General features: G+C 40.7%; 1 protein-coding gene across 6 annotated transcripts in view; it reads right to left on the reverse strand.

The window, feature by feature from the left end:
• The window catches only part of Sel1l2 (sel-1 suppressor of lin-12-like 2 (C. elegans)), a 160,112-nt gene that overhangs the window by 35,578 nt on the left and 103,073 nt on the right, over positions 1–21,461 (reverse strand). For 2 of the 6 annotated variants that reach the window (XM_030250525.1, NM_001033296.2), the window contains 5 exons: positions 20,028–20,130; positions 10,225–10,387; positions 1,184–1,237; positions 690–749; positions 522–603 (listed from right to left, as the gene is read on the reverse strand). In XM_030250525.1, the coding sequence (XP_030106385.1) occupies positions 522–603; positions 690–749; positions 1,184–1,237; positions 10,225–10,387; positions 20,028–20,077 (409 nt within the window). In that variant the 5' untranslated portion in view covers positions 20,078–20,130. Of the gene's footprint in view, positions 1–521; positions 604–689; positions 750–1,183; positions 1,238–10,057; positions 10,114–10,224; positions 10,388–20,027; positions 20,131–21,461 lie in introns of those variants that run through there. The other 4 variants (XM_017317771.1, XM_030250522.1, XM_030250524.1 and 1 more) reach the window with 3 other exon arrangements.

A 21,461-nucleotide genomic window follows, 5' to 3' on the forward strand; every position in this document is an offset into this window, starting at 1 on the left:
AGTCTGTCTGCTTCCCCAGAGCTGAGATTACAAACATGTGCCACCACGCCCGGCTCCTTTTTTTAGAATGTGGATTTTGAGTTTGAACTTACTTCTTCATGCTTGCACAACGAGCCCTTCAGCTGCCAAGCCATATCCCATTCCCACCTGCTGTTGATATTTTAAAAACTGCTTGGTAAAAGTCTGTTTTATTTCTAATGTTGGGAGGTTGAACAAACCCATATTTTTTGTCAATGCTAGGCAAGTGTTCTATCACTGAGGTAAGGTTCAGCTCTGTTTATATTAAGATGGATTATGAATGCTGAGGGTGGTGGCACACACCTTCAATCTTGGGAAATAGAAGCAGGCACATCTCTGTGAGCTTGATGCCTGCCTGGTTTACATGGAGAGTTCCAGGCCAGGCAAAGCTGTACACAATGATAGTTTCTCCCGAAAACCAAAACCCAAAGCAAATAAACAAAAAAAAAAACAACCATCAACAAACAAACACCCCCTCCAAAAGAATAATGAGAAGTACTCACTATAATCTGCCACTTTCTTGTAATGATTTAGGGCAACTTCACAATTTTGCAGAACGTTAATTCCTGACAAGTATCTGTACCCCTAGAAAGCAAGTATTCATGGGTGTTAATATTCAAAGAATTCTGTAGTTATATATATTTTTGTCTAAGAATATTTTATTTACCAACCAGAATCATCTGGGACATCATGCTTCCTCCAGCACTTCCAAAGGTATAATATATCAGTGCCTAAGGTACAAGAAATACAATGACATAGGTTTCCTAAGTTTGGAACTGAAACCAAGCACTGTTTTTTTCCATTCCTACCCCAGTAATGACCTGAGAGCCACTCACTCCAAAGTATGTCCCAAGTTCCAATCTGTTCTGTTACGATGGCTTCCATTTGGGGGGTTACCAGGGAGTAGAGAGTGGGATAAAGGCACGGCAGATGGTACGCCATTTTTTTTTTCATCTTAAAATTCTATGAAGTAGATATTACATACCTTTGGCAAAGAACATGGCATATGAAGCTTTAAGCAGTTTGTGGCAGATTGTTAAATTTCTCTGTTTAGTGGGTTCTTTTAATACCTCACTATAGTGAGCCTCTCTAAGAATAGATTGTATCCAGTGTTCCTTTTAAGTAAAATTTTGTCCCAGGGGAAAAAAAATAGTGTTGACTTTACCTTGGCTTGGTCATATTCCATTCCTATTCCATATGAAGATAAAAATCCTAATGCCTGAAGGGCAAAAGAAAACACAAAACTGAATCAATCAATCTGTTTCATAATTGTTATCTCTATATTTATTTTTTGGACATACTTATTTTATGTGTGTGATTGCTTTGTCTGCATGTATCTATGTGCACCCCACACGTGCCTGGTGCCCTCAGAAGTCAGAAAAGAACTATTGGATTCCCTGAAACTGGAGTTAGAGATGGCTGTGAACTGCAATGTGGGTTCTGGGAATCGAATCCTGGTCTTTTGCAAGAACAAGTACTAACCACTGAGCCATCTCTCCAACCACATAGTATTTTGGCCTATATTGATAAGAGATATTGTATGTATGTTTTTAATAATAATTTATACTATTGGCTTACTTATAACACTATAACAAAGTGTTTTTGTTACAGTTATGAGAATTTGGAAAATATTACAGTATTGGGAGGATTACATGATGTCTGTGAATCTCTAATAATTTTTATTGTACTTTAGAACAAGACTTAGAAATAAAACATTGAAGTCAGGCATGGTGGTGCACATCTGTAACCCCAGGAGGCTGAAGCAGGAGACTCATAGCATCAGGCCATCCTGGGCTACATAGAAAGACCTTGTTTAAAAAACAAACAAAAACAAACAAAACAAAACAAAAACAAAAGCAAGTAAACTAAACAATGTTATAAATTCATGGTTGATATATGTTTTCCTTTTTGTAAATATAGTTTCCTATTAATATTCCTGTTAATATTTTAAGCCTTCTATTCTTCTTCCTCTGCTGTGTTATGGGACTTGAGCACAGGGCCTCACATGTGATTAGCAGATGCTCTAAAACTGAGCTATTTCCCCACCTGTAAATTGAGCATCTTCAGTCATATTTCAAAAATAAAATAGGATTGATATAACAAGATATTTAAGTCAAGATATACTGAATAAAGAGGGAAAGTCTAATCACAGAGCAAGATGGACGTATTGGGAGCCCCAGCCTCCATCCACTACAGACACAGTATGCCATCCAAAAGTTTTTATAGAAACCACAGAAATAAGTTAAATCGGTGCATCAATGTGATGCACCAAGCCGGAAGTGCGAATCAAAGCCCACATTGGAAGCTCCCAGATGGTTTGACCTATGATTTTTCACATTCGTGATGGTGTGAAAGCAATATATGCTCAGTAGAAACTGTGTTTCAGTTCGGATTTTGTTGTCATTTCCTGGGCTGGTAGCATGGGATACTATACTCTCAGGATGCTGGGCAGGGGCAGCGAGCTGCAGTTCCCGGGCAAATGTGGTCACAAGAGTGGTCCACTGTGTGATGCTTGTGCTGGCAAGCTATAGTGTTTGGAAGGTGACACAGACTTAAGTGCATTTCAATTTGTGATAGTGTCAATTTTTATCAGCTCTTTCAGGTTCCTTCCTTCCAGCAGCTGTCTGCGTGAGGCCTTCTCAGTTCTGATTGGGCCACTATGGTAGTCGCTAGTCTCCTCATGCCGGTTTTTTGGCTGCTGTTACTGTTAGGCCCCCTCATCAAGCTCCTAAGTATACAAGCTCACGCTAGGTTTGTTTTTTTTTTTTCACAGAGTTTATAAGAATGCTGTCAAATATCAAACATGTCAAGATGCATCAAGATCCAATAATTTAATCACCTCAGAAAATGAGTAATTATATCATTTCAAGGATAAAGAACTTGACTACTTCTTGTTTATTTATTTAATTGTGCCCATATATGAGCACATATGTGTATGCAGAGGTATATAGTTCCTCAGGCACCATCCTCTTTTTTTTTTTTTTTTTTTTTTTTTTTTTTTTTTTTTTTGAGGCAGAATCACTTACTGGCCTGGAATCCAGTAGGCTAAGCTATAGTGGGATGGCTGGTCAGCAAACCACAGGGATTGCATACTGTCTTTGCCTCCCTAGTGCTGGAGTTAAAGGTTCATGTGATCATCCCTGGTTTTTTGTGTGGGTCTAGAGCTAGAACCCACATCCTCATCTTTACAGAGCAAGCACTCTACCAGCTGAGCCGTATCCCCAGTCCTGTGTTGTGTCTGCAAGTAGGAAGTTGGCTCTAGAAGTTGTCATTTTTTCCTCGAAAGCATAGCAATTCTAGCATATTAGTCTAACTTGTTGTGCCCTTTACATAATCTGTCCTCTGATCGTGCAAATCTTCATGGACTTCTTTAGGCTTAGGCAGCTTCCCTTTAAAGAAGGTGCACAGGAAACACTCCTTGCAAGTGGAAAGACTCTAAGTCCTCTGTATCTGACAACGTGTAGTTGAAATGGCTAAATTGGCTCTTTTTAAGGATACCACTAGGCCATTTTAGAATTAAAAAAAAAAGTTTCTTCTTGGAACTCCTGGCAGTTCTTGATCCTGCTCAATTTAGAATCTGGCTCAATTATGCCGAAACTTTGACAGTAAACAACCATACTGACTTTTAAAGTGAAGGTATCATTCGGGCCCCTGAGAGAACATCATTTTGTGCAGAGCCCAGCAAGCCTTGTTGGTCTGATCCTTTGGGAAAACTATATAAACTGGTAAAGTTGTGAAGTTGGCATTAAATGCCCATTCTGTGTTGGGGAGGGGACATCTCTCTCTCTCTCTGTAAAGCTCACTGAAAATATAAGGTCTGGAACATAGTGGCACTACTTTGTGTGATCAAACCAGCGTCACGCTTCTTCACTCTTTAGCAGAGGAATAATGATGAAAGGCTCTATATTCACCGCATTTTTATTATTTTTATGCAGCATGATGGACAATAGAAGAAGCTGGAAGACATCAAGGCTGTCATTTAGAAGAATGTGCTGAGGACTGTCTGCCCTGTCCTTTCCTTTACACTTGGGCGTTGCCACCTAACAACATCACAAACATCAGCCTTTAGTAGTTCTTTTATTTTTTCCCCCTTTCCTTTTTTGAGATAAGGATAAGACTAGATGAATTGTAAAATGATTAAATCTTAATTCGGGAAAGAAACATATTGTGAGTTGAAAGAAGAGCGGTAACATCTGTGACACGTTAGCAGCTTTGAAGGTCACATTCTGCATACTGGATTGCTCATAAGACTGGATTCTGAGTTCTGCCATTTTGCCATTTTGCCATTTAACACAGGGTTTATAGTCCCTGGGAGTTACTGTGAAGGTTTTACTGTAATGGATAGTTCATTGTACTGTAAGGTAAATTACTTAGGCTAGGCAGTAACAATTTAAAAATAAAATATTTCTCTGTTTTTTTTTTTTCTAAGAAATTGTTAACGGAGGAAAAAGATTAAGTAATTTCCCTCTAATTACTGCACAAAGCTGGGAAGCTCTGTGATCAAACCACATGTCAAAGCAAAGTGTGAATCAGTTCTAATGAGTCACGCAGACACTATTAATATAAGGCCATTAACGTCCAAAACACTCAACAGAAGCCTGGAAACATCAAAGCGATTCTTGGATTGATACTAGAGATGATCTTTTCAGCCATTGCATGGTGCTAATGACTATAGTCCTTCCAGGAAACACTTCAACACTTCAACTTTGAGAAAAATGAAGAATGTGTGGAGCCTTTGCCATTGAGATATAATTATTTTCAAGTCACAAAAACATGTTATAATGTCACGTCACTCACATCTTTTTCTTTTATACATCCATTGTAGTATTTTTATATGTTAGAAGGGATTTTCTTAAATCTATAGGAAATTGTTTTGAATTGTATTGCCAACAAAGTGTACATATTTAAGTCCAATAACTTTAATTTTTTTTACATTTATGGGTGATTCTGTGTGTGTGTGTGTGTGTGTGTGTGTGATAATATGCATGTGGCATTCAGAAGACAATTCCTGGGAATCAGGTATAATCTTTCACAGGCGATCAAATTCAGGTTTCAGCTACACGGACAAGCACCTGAATTGGGGCTGACTTACAGGTTCAGAGGTTCAGTCCATTATTGTCAAGACAGGAGCATGATAGCATCTAGATAAGTGTGGTGCAGGCAGAGCTGAGAGTTCTATATATCTTCATCTGAAGGCGGCTAGCAGAATATTTGTTTCCAGGCAGCTAGGATGAGGGTCTTAAAGCCCACACCCACAGTGACACACCTATTCCAACTTCTAATACTGCCACTCCGTGGGCTGAGCATATACAAACCATCACATTCCACTCCCTGGCCTCCATAGGCTTGTCTACACATGTGAGTCTATGGGAGCCATAACTAAACATAGCATAATGCAAAATACATTTAGTCCAACTTCAAAAGTCACCATAGTCTATAGCAGTCTCAACAATGTACTAGGACCTCCAATACACTGGGGTCTTCTGCTGCAACTAGGCTTCACCAATAGCCTCTCATAGGCTTTCTTCATGGTGCCAAGCCTCAACTCCTTTTCATGACCCCTTCAGTCCTGGGCCATCAACTACAACTGAGGCTGCACTTTCACCAATGGCCTTCCATGGCCCCTCACAGTACTAAGCCTCAGCTGATCTTCATGATGTCTTCATACCTTGAAAACCAGTACTATCTAGGTGACTCTAACACATTACCAAGTACAGCTGCTGCAGGAGGTTCAACCTTGGCTATCTCTGGAATGCAGCTTTTTTTTGCTCTCAGAAAACACTTCCCAGAAGATTTTACCTCAGTGATGCTTGTCTCTTTTTAATCACCATTAATTTTTTAGCTCCAGCTAACCAGCATCAATTGTCCCAGTACTCCATTTTATTCTAGACTCTAAAGCAAGAGCCATGTGGCCAAAGCTGTTGAGTTCTGCTGTTTTCTGGGGCTGAAACATGGCCAGATCCTCTGTTCTATTACATTATCACCAGCTTTCTGTTTTCCAACTCCTTCACTACCTAAGCTTGTCCTGGAAATTGCTCTGTAGACTGACTTTTTGTTTGAGCCATTTTCATGGAGACCACTCTATAGAGTTCTTATCATCTGGAAGGTACTGAGTTGTTGTGGAGTATTGCAGTGGGCTGTCTTTATACTTAATTACTGTTGCTGCCCTTTGAAGGATTTGCTTTAGTTTATTTGGATTTTTAAAAATGTGGATCTTTTTGAGATCTCTGACATTTCCACTTTGTTTTTCAGAATTTCTGATTGTTTTCTCTTTCCCTGAGACATCATAAGTATCCATGCACACACACACACACACACACACACACACACACACACACACACACACTTTACATATTATGTATACACACACACAAACACCATAAACACACACAGACATAATATATATAATATCGTATATAATAATGTTATTATTTGGTCACATTTTCCAGTTCTTTAGGTGCATTTCTGTGTGACATTGTCCTCCTAGCTTTCAGAAACACTTCCAACAGTACAGACAGTGTTCCTAGATCAGGCTAGCTCAAACAGCACGCTAGCAAAGATGCACCCGAACACCACTATGAAAGTGTTATCTGGTCCCTGACATCAGCTAGCCACCAAACTCCTCGTTGTTTGTGGCACAAAGTCTCTTCAACTTCATGTTCTTAGTAAACCAAACCAAACCAAACCAAACCAAACCAAACCAAACCAAACCAAACCAAACCAAACCAAACAGCAGCAGCAACAACAAAAAACAGCAGGAAGGCAACTCCTAGGGAAGGAAGGGCCACACCTACAGGGACAGGGTTGATAGTCCAAGTTCAGTATCAAATCCAGACCCAGTCCTGGAGAATTCCGGCTCCTCCATGTGCACAAGATGTCCCCCAGGCCGAAAGGAGTTAGAATAAAGACAAAAGGAGTCCAGGATGTCACAGTAGGTAGAAGAGGGCTTCACTAGAGGACTTTATTTATTATAACTTGCCGTATTTTAACAGTATGACTGAAACTTGCATATCAGATCAGTGTTAACTTCTTTTAGGTTAAGTTTGTTCACACACATTCTCTCTTCTGGTCTTGAGAGACCAGACACACACATACTGGGCAGATAACCCCATTTTTACATATGAGGAAATGTAAAAAATGTATAAAACGAGGGCTGGCTGACCCTAAAGACAGAGCTCTTGAAGTGAACAGGTCCGTTTGCTTCAGTGTTCTTCAACCTTTGCTAAGGAGCCTTGCAGGTACTGTTCGCTTACTTCTTCCAGCGGTTTTGTGAGGCTTGCTCATTATTTAACAGCCTCCTTCTCAGGTTTAGGAAAACTGAAGTTTGGAGTCATAACTTCTTTGGGAATATCAAAAGTGAGCACAAGATGGAAAAGTGATTAGGGTGCAGAACTCAGAGCAACATATGATCGACGTGGTCTGGGAACTCCCTGCTTTGCTACCTCACTGTGGCACCGTGCAGTCTGTGACTGCATTTCCTAGAGTTGCCTGTCACTGCCCTCTTCTCTATAAAAGGAGGATCACGGCAGTTTACTGCCAGTGGTTACAGCTTAGAGCTGTCTCTTCGGCTACTAGGCTTGCCTTAGAAAATTGTCTTCTGATTATCTTTAAAGACAATGGCAAGCAGTTCAATCAGAGGGTAGTCTAGTTGAAACTTATACATGCATTGACAGTAAGAAAAGAAATTATGAAAGTAAGAAAAGAAAGGTGGTATAAATGCTGGGGACATCCAGAGCTTTATATTTTTTATATTTTATATCAAACTCTGCAGATTCAACAAATCTTGTATTTTGTTATCATTCACAGATCTGTCCATTGGGTGTGTGTGTGTGTGTATACATACATACATACATATATATATATATGTGTGTGTGTGTGTGTGTGTGTGTGTGTGTGTGTGTGTGTATGTATGTATGTATAATTACAAGAAAAATTCTGAGGTGTTAAAAACAAAATCCTCTAACATAAATTATGATCATCTATAAAATGATGGTGCTGATCTCCATGTATGGACATAGAAGAACACCCATGGTATTAAGTGAACAAACTACTGCTAGGGAGCAGCAAACCTATGTGGTCTTTTATTGGGGGGGGGGGGTTCGAGACAGGGTTTCTCTGTATAGCCCTGGCTGTCCTGGAACTCACTCTGTGTAGACCAGGGTTGGCCTCGAACTCAGAAATCCACTTGCCTCTGCCTCCCGAGTGCTGGGATTAAAGGCATGCTCCACAACACCTGGCTGTATGTGGTCTTATTTATTTAAAAATACCTTATGTAGCTGTAACAGTTCTAGAAGTATAATTGTAGGGACAATACTTTTTAGAGCTTCCTTCTGCTTCACTGAAACTCTGTCTTCTTGAAGTCACTATCACCCCCTTATCTATCAACTTCTCTCCTTTTTATAATGAATGAGCATGAGGTTCCAAGAGTATAAGGAAATACCCTACAATAACTCAATTAAGCCATCCATGACCAATTAACTAATAATTCATTCAACTTTGCATTTTTTTTTGTCACAGACAATTTGCTAAATGTCTGAGACTATTGGGCAACACATAGGATTCAACATTTTATAATTATCTTAACTTTATAGGTACAATTTAGAGACATTGCCATATTCATCTTGGGTATTTGGTGCAACTTCTTCTGGCTCAGCTAAGCATACAGATCCACGGGACCGCCATGAACCTCATTTGCCACCAGTCATATTGGAAAGCAGGGGGCAAGGGAACCACAGTGGCCCAGTGGGTAAGCATCAAGCCTTCATCAGCAGTGTATACAGTCTTGTAGGAGCTGTCATCCCAAGATACCTCAGCAGGGGACTCAGATGCAAGATGTGACCTCCATGGGAAGGGCGCAAAAACCACCTTGGTGTAAATGTTTTGTTCCTCACAATAATGACTCTATAAGTACAGACATGGCTTTCCCATCAAAAGATCTACCGCCGTCAGGTTCAATAGTTCATTATAGTTTCTCTCTCTCTCCAAAAGTTTGCCAGTCAGAGGCCATTTCCATCATAAGTCATGCTAGGTAGAGACATAGTTAAATTTTTATTCTTATCAGGTTACCTGGGAAACAGAATTAGAGTGTGAACCAAAGGTCAGATTCTCATGCAGAAGAAGGGAAAGGGCTTTATAAGTAGCTTATCCACTAGGCAAGCATAATAGTGTATTCAAACTTAATCTGACTCTGCCTAGTTTCTGAATTATACTGGCTGATGACAAAAATGATCTCTAGGTGTTCACCTTTTAGGTAACTTTACTTTTGTCTTCATATGTTCTGAATTCTTATATTTTTATTTTTGTTAATGGCCATGAATTTTGTCTGTAAGACAGATACAGCCTCTTAATAAAACACTATAGTAACATAAAAGCACACCCTAGTTCTGTATTAAGTAGCTGAAACAAAATGATGGGTGTGGTTGCATGGTAATCTGGATGGTCTAAAAAGAGAGCTTCGCCGAGCAAGAAGCCAAATGAAAAACCCATGGTGGCCCTTACAATATCTGAGCCAGGGGCCTGGCTTCTGAAGGCCTTTGCCTTTTATTCCCTTCCCACTTTCAACCTCTCTCTTGCTAGGTAGCCAAAGAATGACCTTAAACTCTGATTCTCCTGCCTCTGCCTCCTGAGTGCTGCAATTACAGCATGGACCACCGAGCCCTGTTATAGGAGATGCTGGAGCTCACACGCCAGGCTTCATTCATGCCAGGAAAGCACACTCCCAACTGAGTTACATCCTCAGCCCCAGCTTTTTGATTTTCTATGAGATGATTATTTTATTCTTCACACAAAGTAAAACACATCTATTAAAATAGAAAAAGAAATTCACTTAGCTTATAAACGATTTGAAATTGAAAGTCGGGCAAACATTACTTTAAGAATAGATTTTGTTCCATAGTTCTTTGTAAAGACGAACATACTCTATATGTAGTTTAACAATATCTGGGTTCAGAGGTCTTATGTCAAAATATGCACATGGATAGATTGGAAGATAGATTAGAGAACAGCATTGCTTCTATGAACTAGAACAATTTATCCTTACCTTCTGCTTTACTCCCAAAGGACACCATTTCATTGTGTTCTGTGTGGCCATAGGTCTGGGTCCATGCAGTAGGGAGAACATATTATTTCTTTTCCCCTTTCATACATTTGTCTATGTTAACTGTGGTGTAGCTATTGAAAAAAATTCCATTGTCTCCCAAAACTCACATTTTGGGCTTTGTATGATCCTTCTTTAGCCAAGGACTCATATAACTGAATAGCTGCTGTTATGTTTTGCATGCCGAAACTTCCAAATAGCCAAGCATCAGCCATTTTTTCCATAGCTTTCAAATTTCCCATGTTGGCTGCTCTGGTGAAGAGTGTGTAGGCTCTGTTTTGAGAATATAAAGTAAGGAAGTTGATTAGCAAAAATGAAAATTTCTGCTCCTTACTTTTCTAGCAGAATAACTGTAGTTGTCATTATTAGTAATGATGCAGATTTGGTGGATCCATTACATCTCTAGACCAATAATGTTTTCACCTCTATGTCAGTTGAAGATTTAAATTTCAAATATGTCTGACAAATTATGAAGTCACTAAAAAGGAGATATTTATGAAATATATACTATGTGTCTAGACTATATACCAACTCAAGTGAGAAATTAAAGATATCCTATAGTGATCTCTACCATTATTAATAATGATTTGTTTTATAAAATAAATTCCAAAAGATACGAGAATTACTGTAAACTGAAATGTCACATCTAGGAAACCTATATAACAAACTTTTAATGGGTGGGGCTTTAGACTAAGTGCCTGGATTCAAGTCCTGCTCCACTACTAGTTGGAAAACTTCAAGCTAACTTCTCTGTCCCTTCTTTGGCCACAACACTAGGATGGTTGTAGCACCTACTTGATAAGGCCACAGTGAGATGATCCTTATGGCATGCTTGGTGTAGTGCCTCATTTAGCTATTGCTGATAGGATGATCACGTTGATCAAAACTTTAGAGCATAAATTAAGTGGTAAGTGGTGTAAAATTTTAGTGGCTAAAACATAGGCATGCCAGGCGGTGGTAGTGCACGCCTTTAATCCCAGCACTTGGGAGGCAGAGGCAGGCAAATTTCTGAGTTCAAGGCCAGCCTAGCCTACAAAGTGAGTTCCAGGACAGCCAGGGCTGTACAAAGAAACCCTGTCTCAAACAAACAAAAAAACAAAAAAAACATAGACATTATAGGATTAAGTTAGAAGTCACATGATCTGTATTACCAGTAGTGAAAGAAAGACTAACAAGGCTCAAACACATGTCAGAAATTTGTTCTTACTTTTATAACATTTTTTTGGTAGTGGTAAGACAAAAAAGCATTAACCATAATTTATAATCTTGGCTCAAATATAGGAACACACACACACACACACACACACACACACACACACACACACAGACACACACACAGACACACACACACACACACACAGACACACACACACACACACAGAGAGAGAGAGAGAGAGAGAGAGAGAGAGGAGAGGAGAGAGAACTCTTTGGTTCCAATTTAATACAACTAAGAGACTTAATCTTTTTTTTTATTACGTATTTTCCTCAATTACATTTCCAATGCTATCCCAAAAGTCCCCCCCACCCCCCCCCCCACTCCCCTACCCACCCATTCCCAGTTTTTGGCCCTGGCGTTCCCCTATACTGGGGCATATAAAGTTTGCCTGTCCAATGGGCATCTCTTTCCAATGATGGCCGACTAGGCCATCTTTTGGTACTTATGCAGCTAGAGTCAAGAGCTCCGGGGTACTGGTTAGTTCATATTGTTGCACATACAGGGTTGCAGATCTCTTTAGCTCCTTGGATACTTTCTCTAGCGCCTCCATTGGGGGCCCTGTGATCCATCCAATAGTTGACTGTGAGCATCCACTTCTGTGTTTGCTAGGCCCCGGCCTAGTCTCACAAGAGACAGCTATATCATGGTCCTTGCAACAAACGCTTGCTAGTGTATGTAATGGTGTCATCATTTGGAGGCTAATTATGGGATGGATCCCTGGATATGGCAGTCTCTAGATGGTCCATCCTTTTGTCTCAGCTCCAAACTTTGTCTCTGTAACTAGACTTAATCTTATGCACAGTCTATCTGATGCTAAGAGACATTTCCAGTTGGCAGACTTGAGTAGAATAGGTTAAGGGAAAAGAGCCCCAGGCAGAAAGACATCCAGTTAGGCATTTGAGTTCTACTGGAACAAACTGGAAGCCAGAATGTCAAGAATTCAATCAATCATAGTGAAATGAAGCTAAGATTCTGGAAATAAAAAAAAAAAAACAAAACAGAGAGAACTCTTCAAGGTCAATATGATGACTTAATCTTGATTTTCAACTTGCTAGATTTAGTATCACCATGGAAACATATCTCTGGGTGTTTCTGTTGATAGAGTGTTCAGACAGGTTTAACTAAAGGGTGAAGCCCCATCCTGTTCCTGACTGTGGGTGGTACCATCCCACAGGCTAGGGTTCTGGACTGACAAAAAGGAAAAGAGCAAGCTGAACATCAATGGCCATCCATCTCTTTGCCTCCTGACTATGAACACAGTGTGGCTAGTTGTCTCATGGCCTGCTGTCTGACTTCCCTGCCATCATGGGACCTCAAGCGGTGACACAACAGAAAAGCCTTCTTTAAGTTGCTTTGTCAAATATTTTGCCACAGAAACAAATAAAGTAGCTGATACAGAAAACGTGTATTGATCTGTGAGGCTGTTGACATAGTAAACCTGACTATGTCGCTTACGGTCTTTTAGAATTGGTTTGTGGGAGGAATGTCGAAGAGTTTAGAAACTTGTGCTAGAGAAACCCTAAAAGCAGAGCTTAGTGAGCCATCCTGGGGGGGGGGGGGATGTGGAAGCCCAGGATGCAGAGTGCATTCGGTTATACATTAGAGAGCAATTATGTTATATTTTGGCTTCATCTTTGTCATATTCTGTACTTGGATGACACTAAATTAAAAATAATGATAAACTAGTTTGTTTGTTTGATAAAATCTTATGTCAGGATAGCATTTGGGCTATGGTACGGCTACTTCTCAGTGTACTTACTTCAATGAACAGTGAGAGAGAAAGCAGAAAAACAAGAAAGGCAAGAAGCTTGGTGAGGAAAGGATTGGGAACACAAGAGATCTGAGCAAGAAAGGGTTGGACAAAACCTTATTATAAAAATGGGGAACAGAGCTAAACAGAGAATTCTCAACTGAGAAAACTGGAAAGGTTGAGAAGCTCCTAAAGAAATCCTTAATTATCAGGGAAATGCAAATCAAAATGACCCTGAGATTCCACCTCACACCAGTCAGAATGGCTAAGATCAAAAATTCAGGTGACAGCAGATGCTGGCTAGGATGTGGAGAAAAAAGAACACTCCTCCATTGTTGGTGGGATTGCAAGCTTGTACAACCACTCTGGAAATCAGTCTGGCGGTTCCTCAGAAAATTGGACATAGAACTACTGGAGGACCCAGCTATACCTCTCCTGGGCATATACCCAAAATATTCTCCAACATATAACAAGGACACATGCTCCACTATGTTCATAGCAGCCTTATTTATAATAGCCAGAAGCTGGAAAGAACCCAGATGTCCTTCAACAGAGGAGTGATACAGAAAATGTGGTACATTTACACAATGGAGTACTACTCAGCTATTAAAAACAATGAATTCATTAAATTCTTGGGCAAATGGATGGACCTGGAAAATATCATCCTGAGTGAGGTAACCCAATCTCAAAAGAATACACATGGTATTCACTCACTGATAAGTGGATATTAGCCCAAAAGCTCTGAATACCCAAGATACAATTCACAGACCACATGAAACTCAAGAAGAAGGAAGACCAAAGTGCTTCAGTCCTTCTTAGAAGGGGGAACAACATACTCATGGGAGCAAATATGGAGACAAAAAGCAGAGCAGAGACTGAAGGAAAGACCATCCAGAGACTGCCTCATCTGGGGATTCATCCCATAAACAGTCACCAAACTCTGACATTATTGTGGATGCTAAGAAATGTTTGCTGAAAGAAGCCTGATATAGTTGTCTCCTGAGAGGCCCTTGCCAGAGCCTTACAAATACAGAGCCAGATGTTTGCAGGCAACCATTGCACTGAGTGTGGGCTCCCCAATGAAGGAGTTAGAGAAAGAACTGAAGGAGCTGAAGGGGTTTGCAACCCCATAGGAAGAACAACAATACCAACCAACCAGACACCCCAGAGCTCCCAGGGACTAAACCACCAACCAGAGTACACATGGCTTCAGCTGCATATGTAGCAGAGGACGGCCTTATCAGGTATCAATGGGAGGAGAGGTCCTTGGTCCTATGAAGCCTGGATAGATGCCCCAGTGTAGGGGAATAGAGGGCAGGGAGGTGGGAGTGGGTGTGTGGGTGGAAGAACACCCTCATAGAAGCAGGGGGTGGGGAGATGGGATAGGGGGTTTCCAGAAAGGGGGGGGGGAGCGGAACCTGGTAAGGGGATAACATTTGAAATGCAAATAAATTTAACAAACAAATTAATCAATAAGAAGAAACCTCACACTCTTTACTGGGATAATAAAATAGGTTTCTGAGGGCAATAAAGAGTCTAACTTAAGGAAGTATAAATTCACATGGGTAGAGAGAGCCTAGGCTAGATCAACAGGTAAGTGTGTACTGTTAAACTTAATGAGCAGAGTTCAATCCACAAGACCCACACTGTGGAAAGAGAGAAATGACCTCTACACTTGTGACTTATATACACAAATAAAAAACATAATAAAAATTTGTGATTAATAAATGAGAGCACTTGAATGTCACTAAAGGGATTCCTTGATAGAAAATGACTACCTATGGAAGTGTTTCCCTGGGGGCAGCACCCAGAAACCACTCCGTGTTCCAAGAGGACCAGCACATATCTCAAACCAGCTGCAGAACTTGGTAGTGTTGCTCGTGTAATACTGGTTTTGCAAGCATAAAAGATAAAGAGGGAAGGAATTGTGGAGACTATTCTAAGGCTGGGGTTTGAGGTTAGGCAGTGTATTGCAGGGTCAGATTCCTTATAAGGAAGCTAAGAGATCAGTGAATGAAGCTGCGCTGATAAAGCCTATGCTGCCCTGAAGACCCCAGGATATAGGAGATGCTGTGAATGTGGAATGTCCACTGGGGAAAGTTGGCATGAAGTACAGCCAACTTGAGAGAGTCTCTCTGCTGCAGGTGGCAAAGCTGGAAAGTGGGACTGCCCAGTCCCTTTGAGCTCACATCTCTCAACCACAAGCCCCGAATGCTGCACAGAATGCTGTATGCAGGATGTGTTGTTTGCTCTGTTGGATTTCAGCCTTGCTTTGATCTGAGGTTTTCATGACATGTTTCCATTTCTCTCTCATGGAATGAAGTATTTATACCATGCTACTGTATATTATGAACATGCAGCTTGGTGTTTGTGTTTTACAGTGGCTTTTGGTAAAAGTTTTTGTTGAGTTTCAGAAGAGACTGGAGTTTGGTCTTTTTGAGCAGTTAATGGCCTCAGAGAATCGTAACAATGAACTAAATGAAATTTTCATTATGAGATGAGCATGAGACTTTAGGAAGTAAGGGTGGAATGCTATGCTTGAAAAGCTGTGCTTTTGGACGTCAAATTGACAAGGGGTGGACATGTGATAGTCTTGCCAGATTGATGCAGTCAAAATGCTTCTGAATGTGTCTTTAAGGTTGCTTATGGAAAGATTTAACTGGGGAGTGAAGACTCGTGTGGGTGGAGCCATCATGTGGGCGGGGCTCCTGTGCTGAATAAAGCTGAATGCAAACTAACTGATCATTTGCATTCCGCTCTCTCTGCTTCCTGCTCTGTGACCAGGTGCCTCACAGTCCTGCAGTGTGACTTCTGCGTCAGTGTGGCCCTGTGCCCTGGAACTATGCCCCAAATAATCCCTTCCTTAAATTATGCTTCGTCACACGGATGAGAAAAGTAAGAGTCCGTAGAGACAAATGTCTGGGACAAAGGATAGACACCAGGAGGAGAAGCTGCCACTGAAGTGTAGGTCCCCTTGAGACCTTCTGTCACCTCACCTGCTGCTATGAAACCCCATAGTCTACTGGAATGAGAAGGGTACCAGCGGAGACCAGGGAAAGGAAACTAGCAGGGCATTTCTTGCTAGGTTCAGCCTAGTGCCAAGAGGCAGCAGCAAGTATGAACAAGTGTTGAGGATATCCGTAATTCCATGAGCAGAGTTGGCCTTATAGATTTCTTATTAGGAAATTCCAATGTCATAAGAGAGATACTAGAAGCTGAATCCCAGATCAGCGAAGTTGCTCCTGGCTAGGAAAGATTAAGAGCTGGACTGCAATACCTAAGAGGAAAAAACAAAAAGGAGAAGAAACTGACTCACATGGACAGACAGACAAGAAAAGCTGAGCAGCTGGCACCGTCTGTAAAGGCTCTGACACTGGTTACTGAGGCAGAGGCTGGGGAAGGAGGTCCAATGCTTCTCCACGGCTCACTGGAAACTTGCTGTGGACAGCAGCTTAGCTTCAGCCTTCCTTTCTGTCAGGGAGTAGCTCTTAGTGAAGGACCAAGCTTAGACATCACCACAGTTTCTCCACACAGGTAAGCCTGTCCCTCTGATGTCTATTTGTAGATCATCATATGTTTGAATTTTTTTTATCACTTTATGTGTATGGATGGTTTGTCTGTGTATAACATGCGTGGTACATGTAGAATCCAGAGGAGAGCATCATATCCCCTAGAACTGGAGTTACAGATGGTTGTGAGCCACCTTGGGAGTACTGGGAATCAAACCTGAGTCCTCTGGAAAAGCCAAAATTGTTTTTAACTTCTGAGACCTCTCTCTAGCCAAAATATTATTTATATTTTTAATGGGAATAATGTTTTTCCATTTATACATAAGAATATAAATGAATGAAAGAATGGGTTCGGAATGTAGCTATGGACAAACCAAAAGGCTCAGTGCTGTTTCAAACTATGCCATTCTTATCCTGGGATGTGAGAAAACAAGGAGGTGGGCTGGAGAAATGAAAGGACTCCCTGTCACTGTACACCACCTTTTCTCTCCACCTTCCTGTATCTTAGATATGAATAGACAGGTGTGCTAAATGTAAAGACAGACAGAATACGCTATCTTAACAATACAAGAGTTTTTGCTTAGCATTCCTATAAATTCTTGGGATGTCTTGCTTTGAGCAAATCCAAATCTGGTTTTCTGTTTTCCATTGCCCAGAAGGGTCAGGCACTCAACCCATAGATGCATCTCTGCTGCTGTGCAAACAAGCTGCTCTTTTTTTACTCTTGAGGCAGGGAGTGGGCCAGAATAGCCTGGGCAAAGGAATAGCCTGGGCAAAGGAATAGCCTGGGCAAAGGAATAGCCTGGCATAAAGGCTCCAGCACTGATGGAAGATTTGCTCTCAGGACTGTTTTTTTCCCTATTGTTTGTACCCAAGAGAAAGATCCCTTCTCAATGTGAAGTGAATAGTTACTTGGGACTTTCTAAGAATGTTTTTCACCTATCAGACCAAATCTAGAGTATTCTGCGGCTTGACAGGAATACCTAGTGGCTTCTTTTCACACCAGGACCCCTTCGGACTCTACAGTTTGCTCCCCTAGCTGCAACTGTTCTCTCTCTTAGCGGGGCTACACTGGAAATTCCCTGATTTTTTACTCATTTACATAGTGGACTCTTTAGTGAGAGGAATTAACTCTTTAGATGAAGCTTTGGAGTCTGACTTTACATTTTCCTCATTATTAGCACCCTTCAGGGCAATTAACATGAGGCCTAAGTATTGCAGGGGTATTTTTCCTTCCACCTTTTAGTGAGCTGCTAATTCAACTTCCCTTAGGGAGACCAGCTCCCTCTTTCCTTCTTGTACAACGGGAAGAATTAGAGTCTTTCTAAATCTCCATTCACTAGCCTGTAATTTGGAGAAAGAATTTGTCACAAATCTCATTGTGTACAATGACTAGTGACATACATGTGCAAAGTACATGTGCTTTTTGTAGGACAATAAACAGATGCTTGATGGAGGAGAGTTGAAGAGTTTCAGACCAGACCGTGATGAACTCTGTCTTCAAACTCTGTCTTCGCTACATTGTTGCACTCTACTCAGAGCTTTGGGATTTTAAAAGAAGAATGGATTCTGTGGATCCTATTGTTTGTCTAGGACCGGCGGCCATAGTTCCAGGATGTGTCCCCACATGACCATGCCTAGTCCATGTTCATCAGTTAATTATGGTGCTCAGAATTAAACCCATCTCAGGTTTTTGTCTGTGCTAAGCAAGTGCTTTACCATTGAGCTACATCAACTCGCCTCATTTTGAGACAGAGACGCACTGTGCAGTCTCAAAACCACCATCCTCCTGACTCTATTTCCTAAACAATGGGATTGCATAATGCAAAAAGACAGGGCACTTTGTCCTTTCAAGCATCCTTGTTTGCTTTGTCGCTATAGCTGCCTTTCACCCGTTAAACCTGGGGGAAGAAATAATAAACATTTATCTCCTAGTCACTCTGTGTAAGGCCCGAGGCTGGGAGATGATGTTCAGTCTAGGACGCAAAGCAATACAGGAAGTTGTCTAGGACAAAACAGCTGGTAAGTGCTTAGGGATGATGTGATCTCAAGGTCTTAGTTGAGCCTTAATGATGATGCTGAGTTGTGTCTCACTACTGGGATAGAACAAACTCATGACTTCCTTTAGACAAGGTAGAAGAGTGTAAAGGATGTATGTAGACTGAGATCATGTGGCTACTGCTTACTGGCCTCCTAGGTATGACCATGGCCACCACATCTAAAAATGTTTGATTCTCTATGCTCCGTGTTTGTTTGTTCTTTTTTTCAAAAAAAAAAAAATTTTTTTTTTAATTGTGTATGTTCACCTACGGACACCTGAGTTTTGACAAAGAAGCCGAAACCGCACAAAGGAAAAAGAAAGCATCTTCAACAAATGGTGCTGGTCTGACTGGATGTTTACATGGCACGCTGGTCACCCAACAACTGGAGTAGGGGCTTACCCTGAGTACCTGTGGACTCTGTTCCCCTAACTAGGGAGCCTAGTCCTGCCTTAGTGGGAAAGTATGTGCCTCCGTGACTTTAGGTTCTAGGGTGGGTTGGTACCTCCAACTTCTCAGAGGAGAAGGGGAGGAGTAATTGGGGGAGGGGCCGTGTGAAGGGGGATTGGGAAGAGAAAGGGGCTATGATCAGAATATAAAGTGAATAAGTCAATAACTAATGGGAAAAAGCCCCCTCCCTCTCCCTCTCTAGTATTGTACATAAACGTATGTGTATGTTGAGACCAGATGTTGACATTGGATATCTTCTTTTGCTTACCCTCCACAATACTCTTTTGATGCAAGGTCTCTTGCTGGGCTTTTAGAACCACTTAGCCAGACAGGTAGCCAAGAACCTTGAGGATCTGCTTGTCCCCCCTCCCCCCCTCCCCCACTCCAGTGCTAGGGTGACAGGTGACAGCATGCCTGGCTTTTACACAGGTGCTCAGGATTCAAACTCAGGTTCTTGTGTTTAAGTGGCAGGCATTCTAGGGACTGCTGTCTCCTTAGTCTCCCTCCCAGTGCTTTATCTGTAAAAATGAAGTGCCACTCACCTCTAAAGACTCATCTTTGAACAAAACAGCATCATATATAGTAAAGTGCCTTGAACTTTATGCAAATACCCAAGGAGAAAGCATGCTAAAACAGCAATCATTTTATTTCTTTTGAAATTTATCATAAATGAGAGTTTTAAAACATATTATGCTGAATGGCCCTATCAGTGACTCGTCTGAATTTTGCTTCATGGAAAGGGACTCCAGTCTCATATACAATCCTTTTGCTTGTTAAGGGTGATAATTCTAAGAATCTTTAAATAATCATGAAACCCTTTTAAAAGCACAAGTTGATGAACAAGATCAGCATCTATACTATTTCAATAAAGTTTTAAAAATAAATTAGATTTCCAGATTGTCTTCTTTTCACTTGGAAATTAACTTGGCTAAAGGCACTAGATACTTACTCTGTTTTTTGTTTTTGGCTTTTAGACTCCTGGAGAATCTTGTTGCCCATTTTAAATAACTCATCTCCTTCATCTGTGATACTTTTCTTGGCTGGGTTTTTGACTATATGGGGACAAAAAGAAAAAAAAACCAATATTATTTCTATTTTTAAATTTTAGGAAACATTGTGGTGACACTGTGCTAGCATTTTGTTTTGAATTTTGCTACTTATTTATTACTTATTTAAGTATTTGCATTTCAAGTAGAGTATTTGGTACTGTTCCTGGCTCAGGGGCCTGGAAGATACAGGAAAGAGATGCTCGCAATCGAAGGAGAAGAGGTCCCAGTCTAAGAAAATGATCTGGGTTGCTGTAAGCAGAAGGTGAGGGGGCTCCTGGTATACCCTAGACAGAGGTAGGATCTTAGGCACTGTGTTCTTGGCCCTGGCCACCAATGCCTCCCTTATCAGTGTCACCTGGTCCATGTACTTAGAGCCCTGAGGTTCTACAAGGACACGGGCAACAGGATGACCATCCCCAGGATGACCAGGATAGGTGTAGGAGCTGAAAAGGCAATCTTCTTGAAAAGTTTTCTCTGTTGAAGGTTTCTGCCACTCCTTAAAACCTTCTGATGCTGAGATGCTGAGGAGATATATGAACTATCAATAATAACTTGCCCAGTTTAGGGGGGCAGTGTCTTGGCATCAATTTTATGAGCCTCAAGAAAAAGAAAGGAATATTTTCCTAACATTCATGTAACACTAAATTTTTTTTTAATAATCACTATCACTTAGTTTTTGGATAAGGAAAACTAATTAGTGAGACTCCTAATTCTCCACTCTTCAATTCTCTTCTCTCTCTCTTCTGTCTGTCTGTCTGTCTGTCTTTCTTTCTCTGCTCTGTGTGAGATCTTTCCCCCTCTGCCTCCAAGTCTATTACACCACACAGTGGAACCTGATTAGGAAAATAGAGCCTGAAGCCTTTTCAAAGGAAAGACATTTGGGATTTGAAGCCTCATTAATAAATCACAATGAACTTTAAGTGGCTCTTTTTCTTCTCCTAGACAAGATAACAAGAGTTGTCTATTTAAAAAAATAGGAAAAAAATAACCAAAAAGTAAATTTAACATTATTTTGAATGCTTCAAGTTATTCAATCAATTCAGAAACACCAGGCATTTTAGCATCTAATTTCTGCTTTGAGTTATATCTTATCTATACTCATGATTAAAAGGAAAAAAGTAATTAGGTAGAAACTGACTAATATGTGTGGAATAGTAATTGTTGACATTAGCATGCTTTCAAAGCATAAGCACACATTCTGGAAGATTGGCTATATTCCTCCCCACGGCTATTGCTTTTATTAGTTTTTTTTTTTTTTTGCCTTCCCAAACATATTGAACTACATATTTTTGTTACTATAGTAGGATCCAATTTTCAGATAAAGTTATCTTGTT

The sequence above is a fragment of the Mus musculus genome, chromosome 2 (genome assembly GCF_000001635.26).
Source record: "Mus musculus strain C57BL/6J chromosome 2, GRCm38.p6 C57BL/6J".
Classification (NCBI taxonomy): Eukaryota; Metazoa; Chordata; class Mammalia; order Rodentia; family Muridae; genus Mus; species Mus musculus.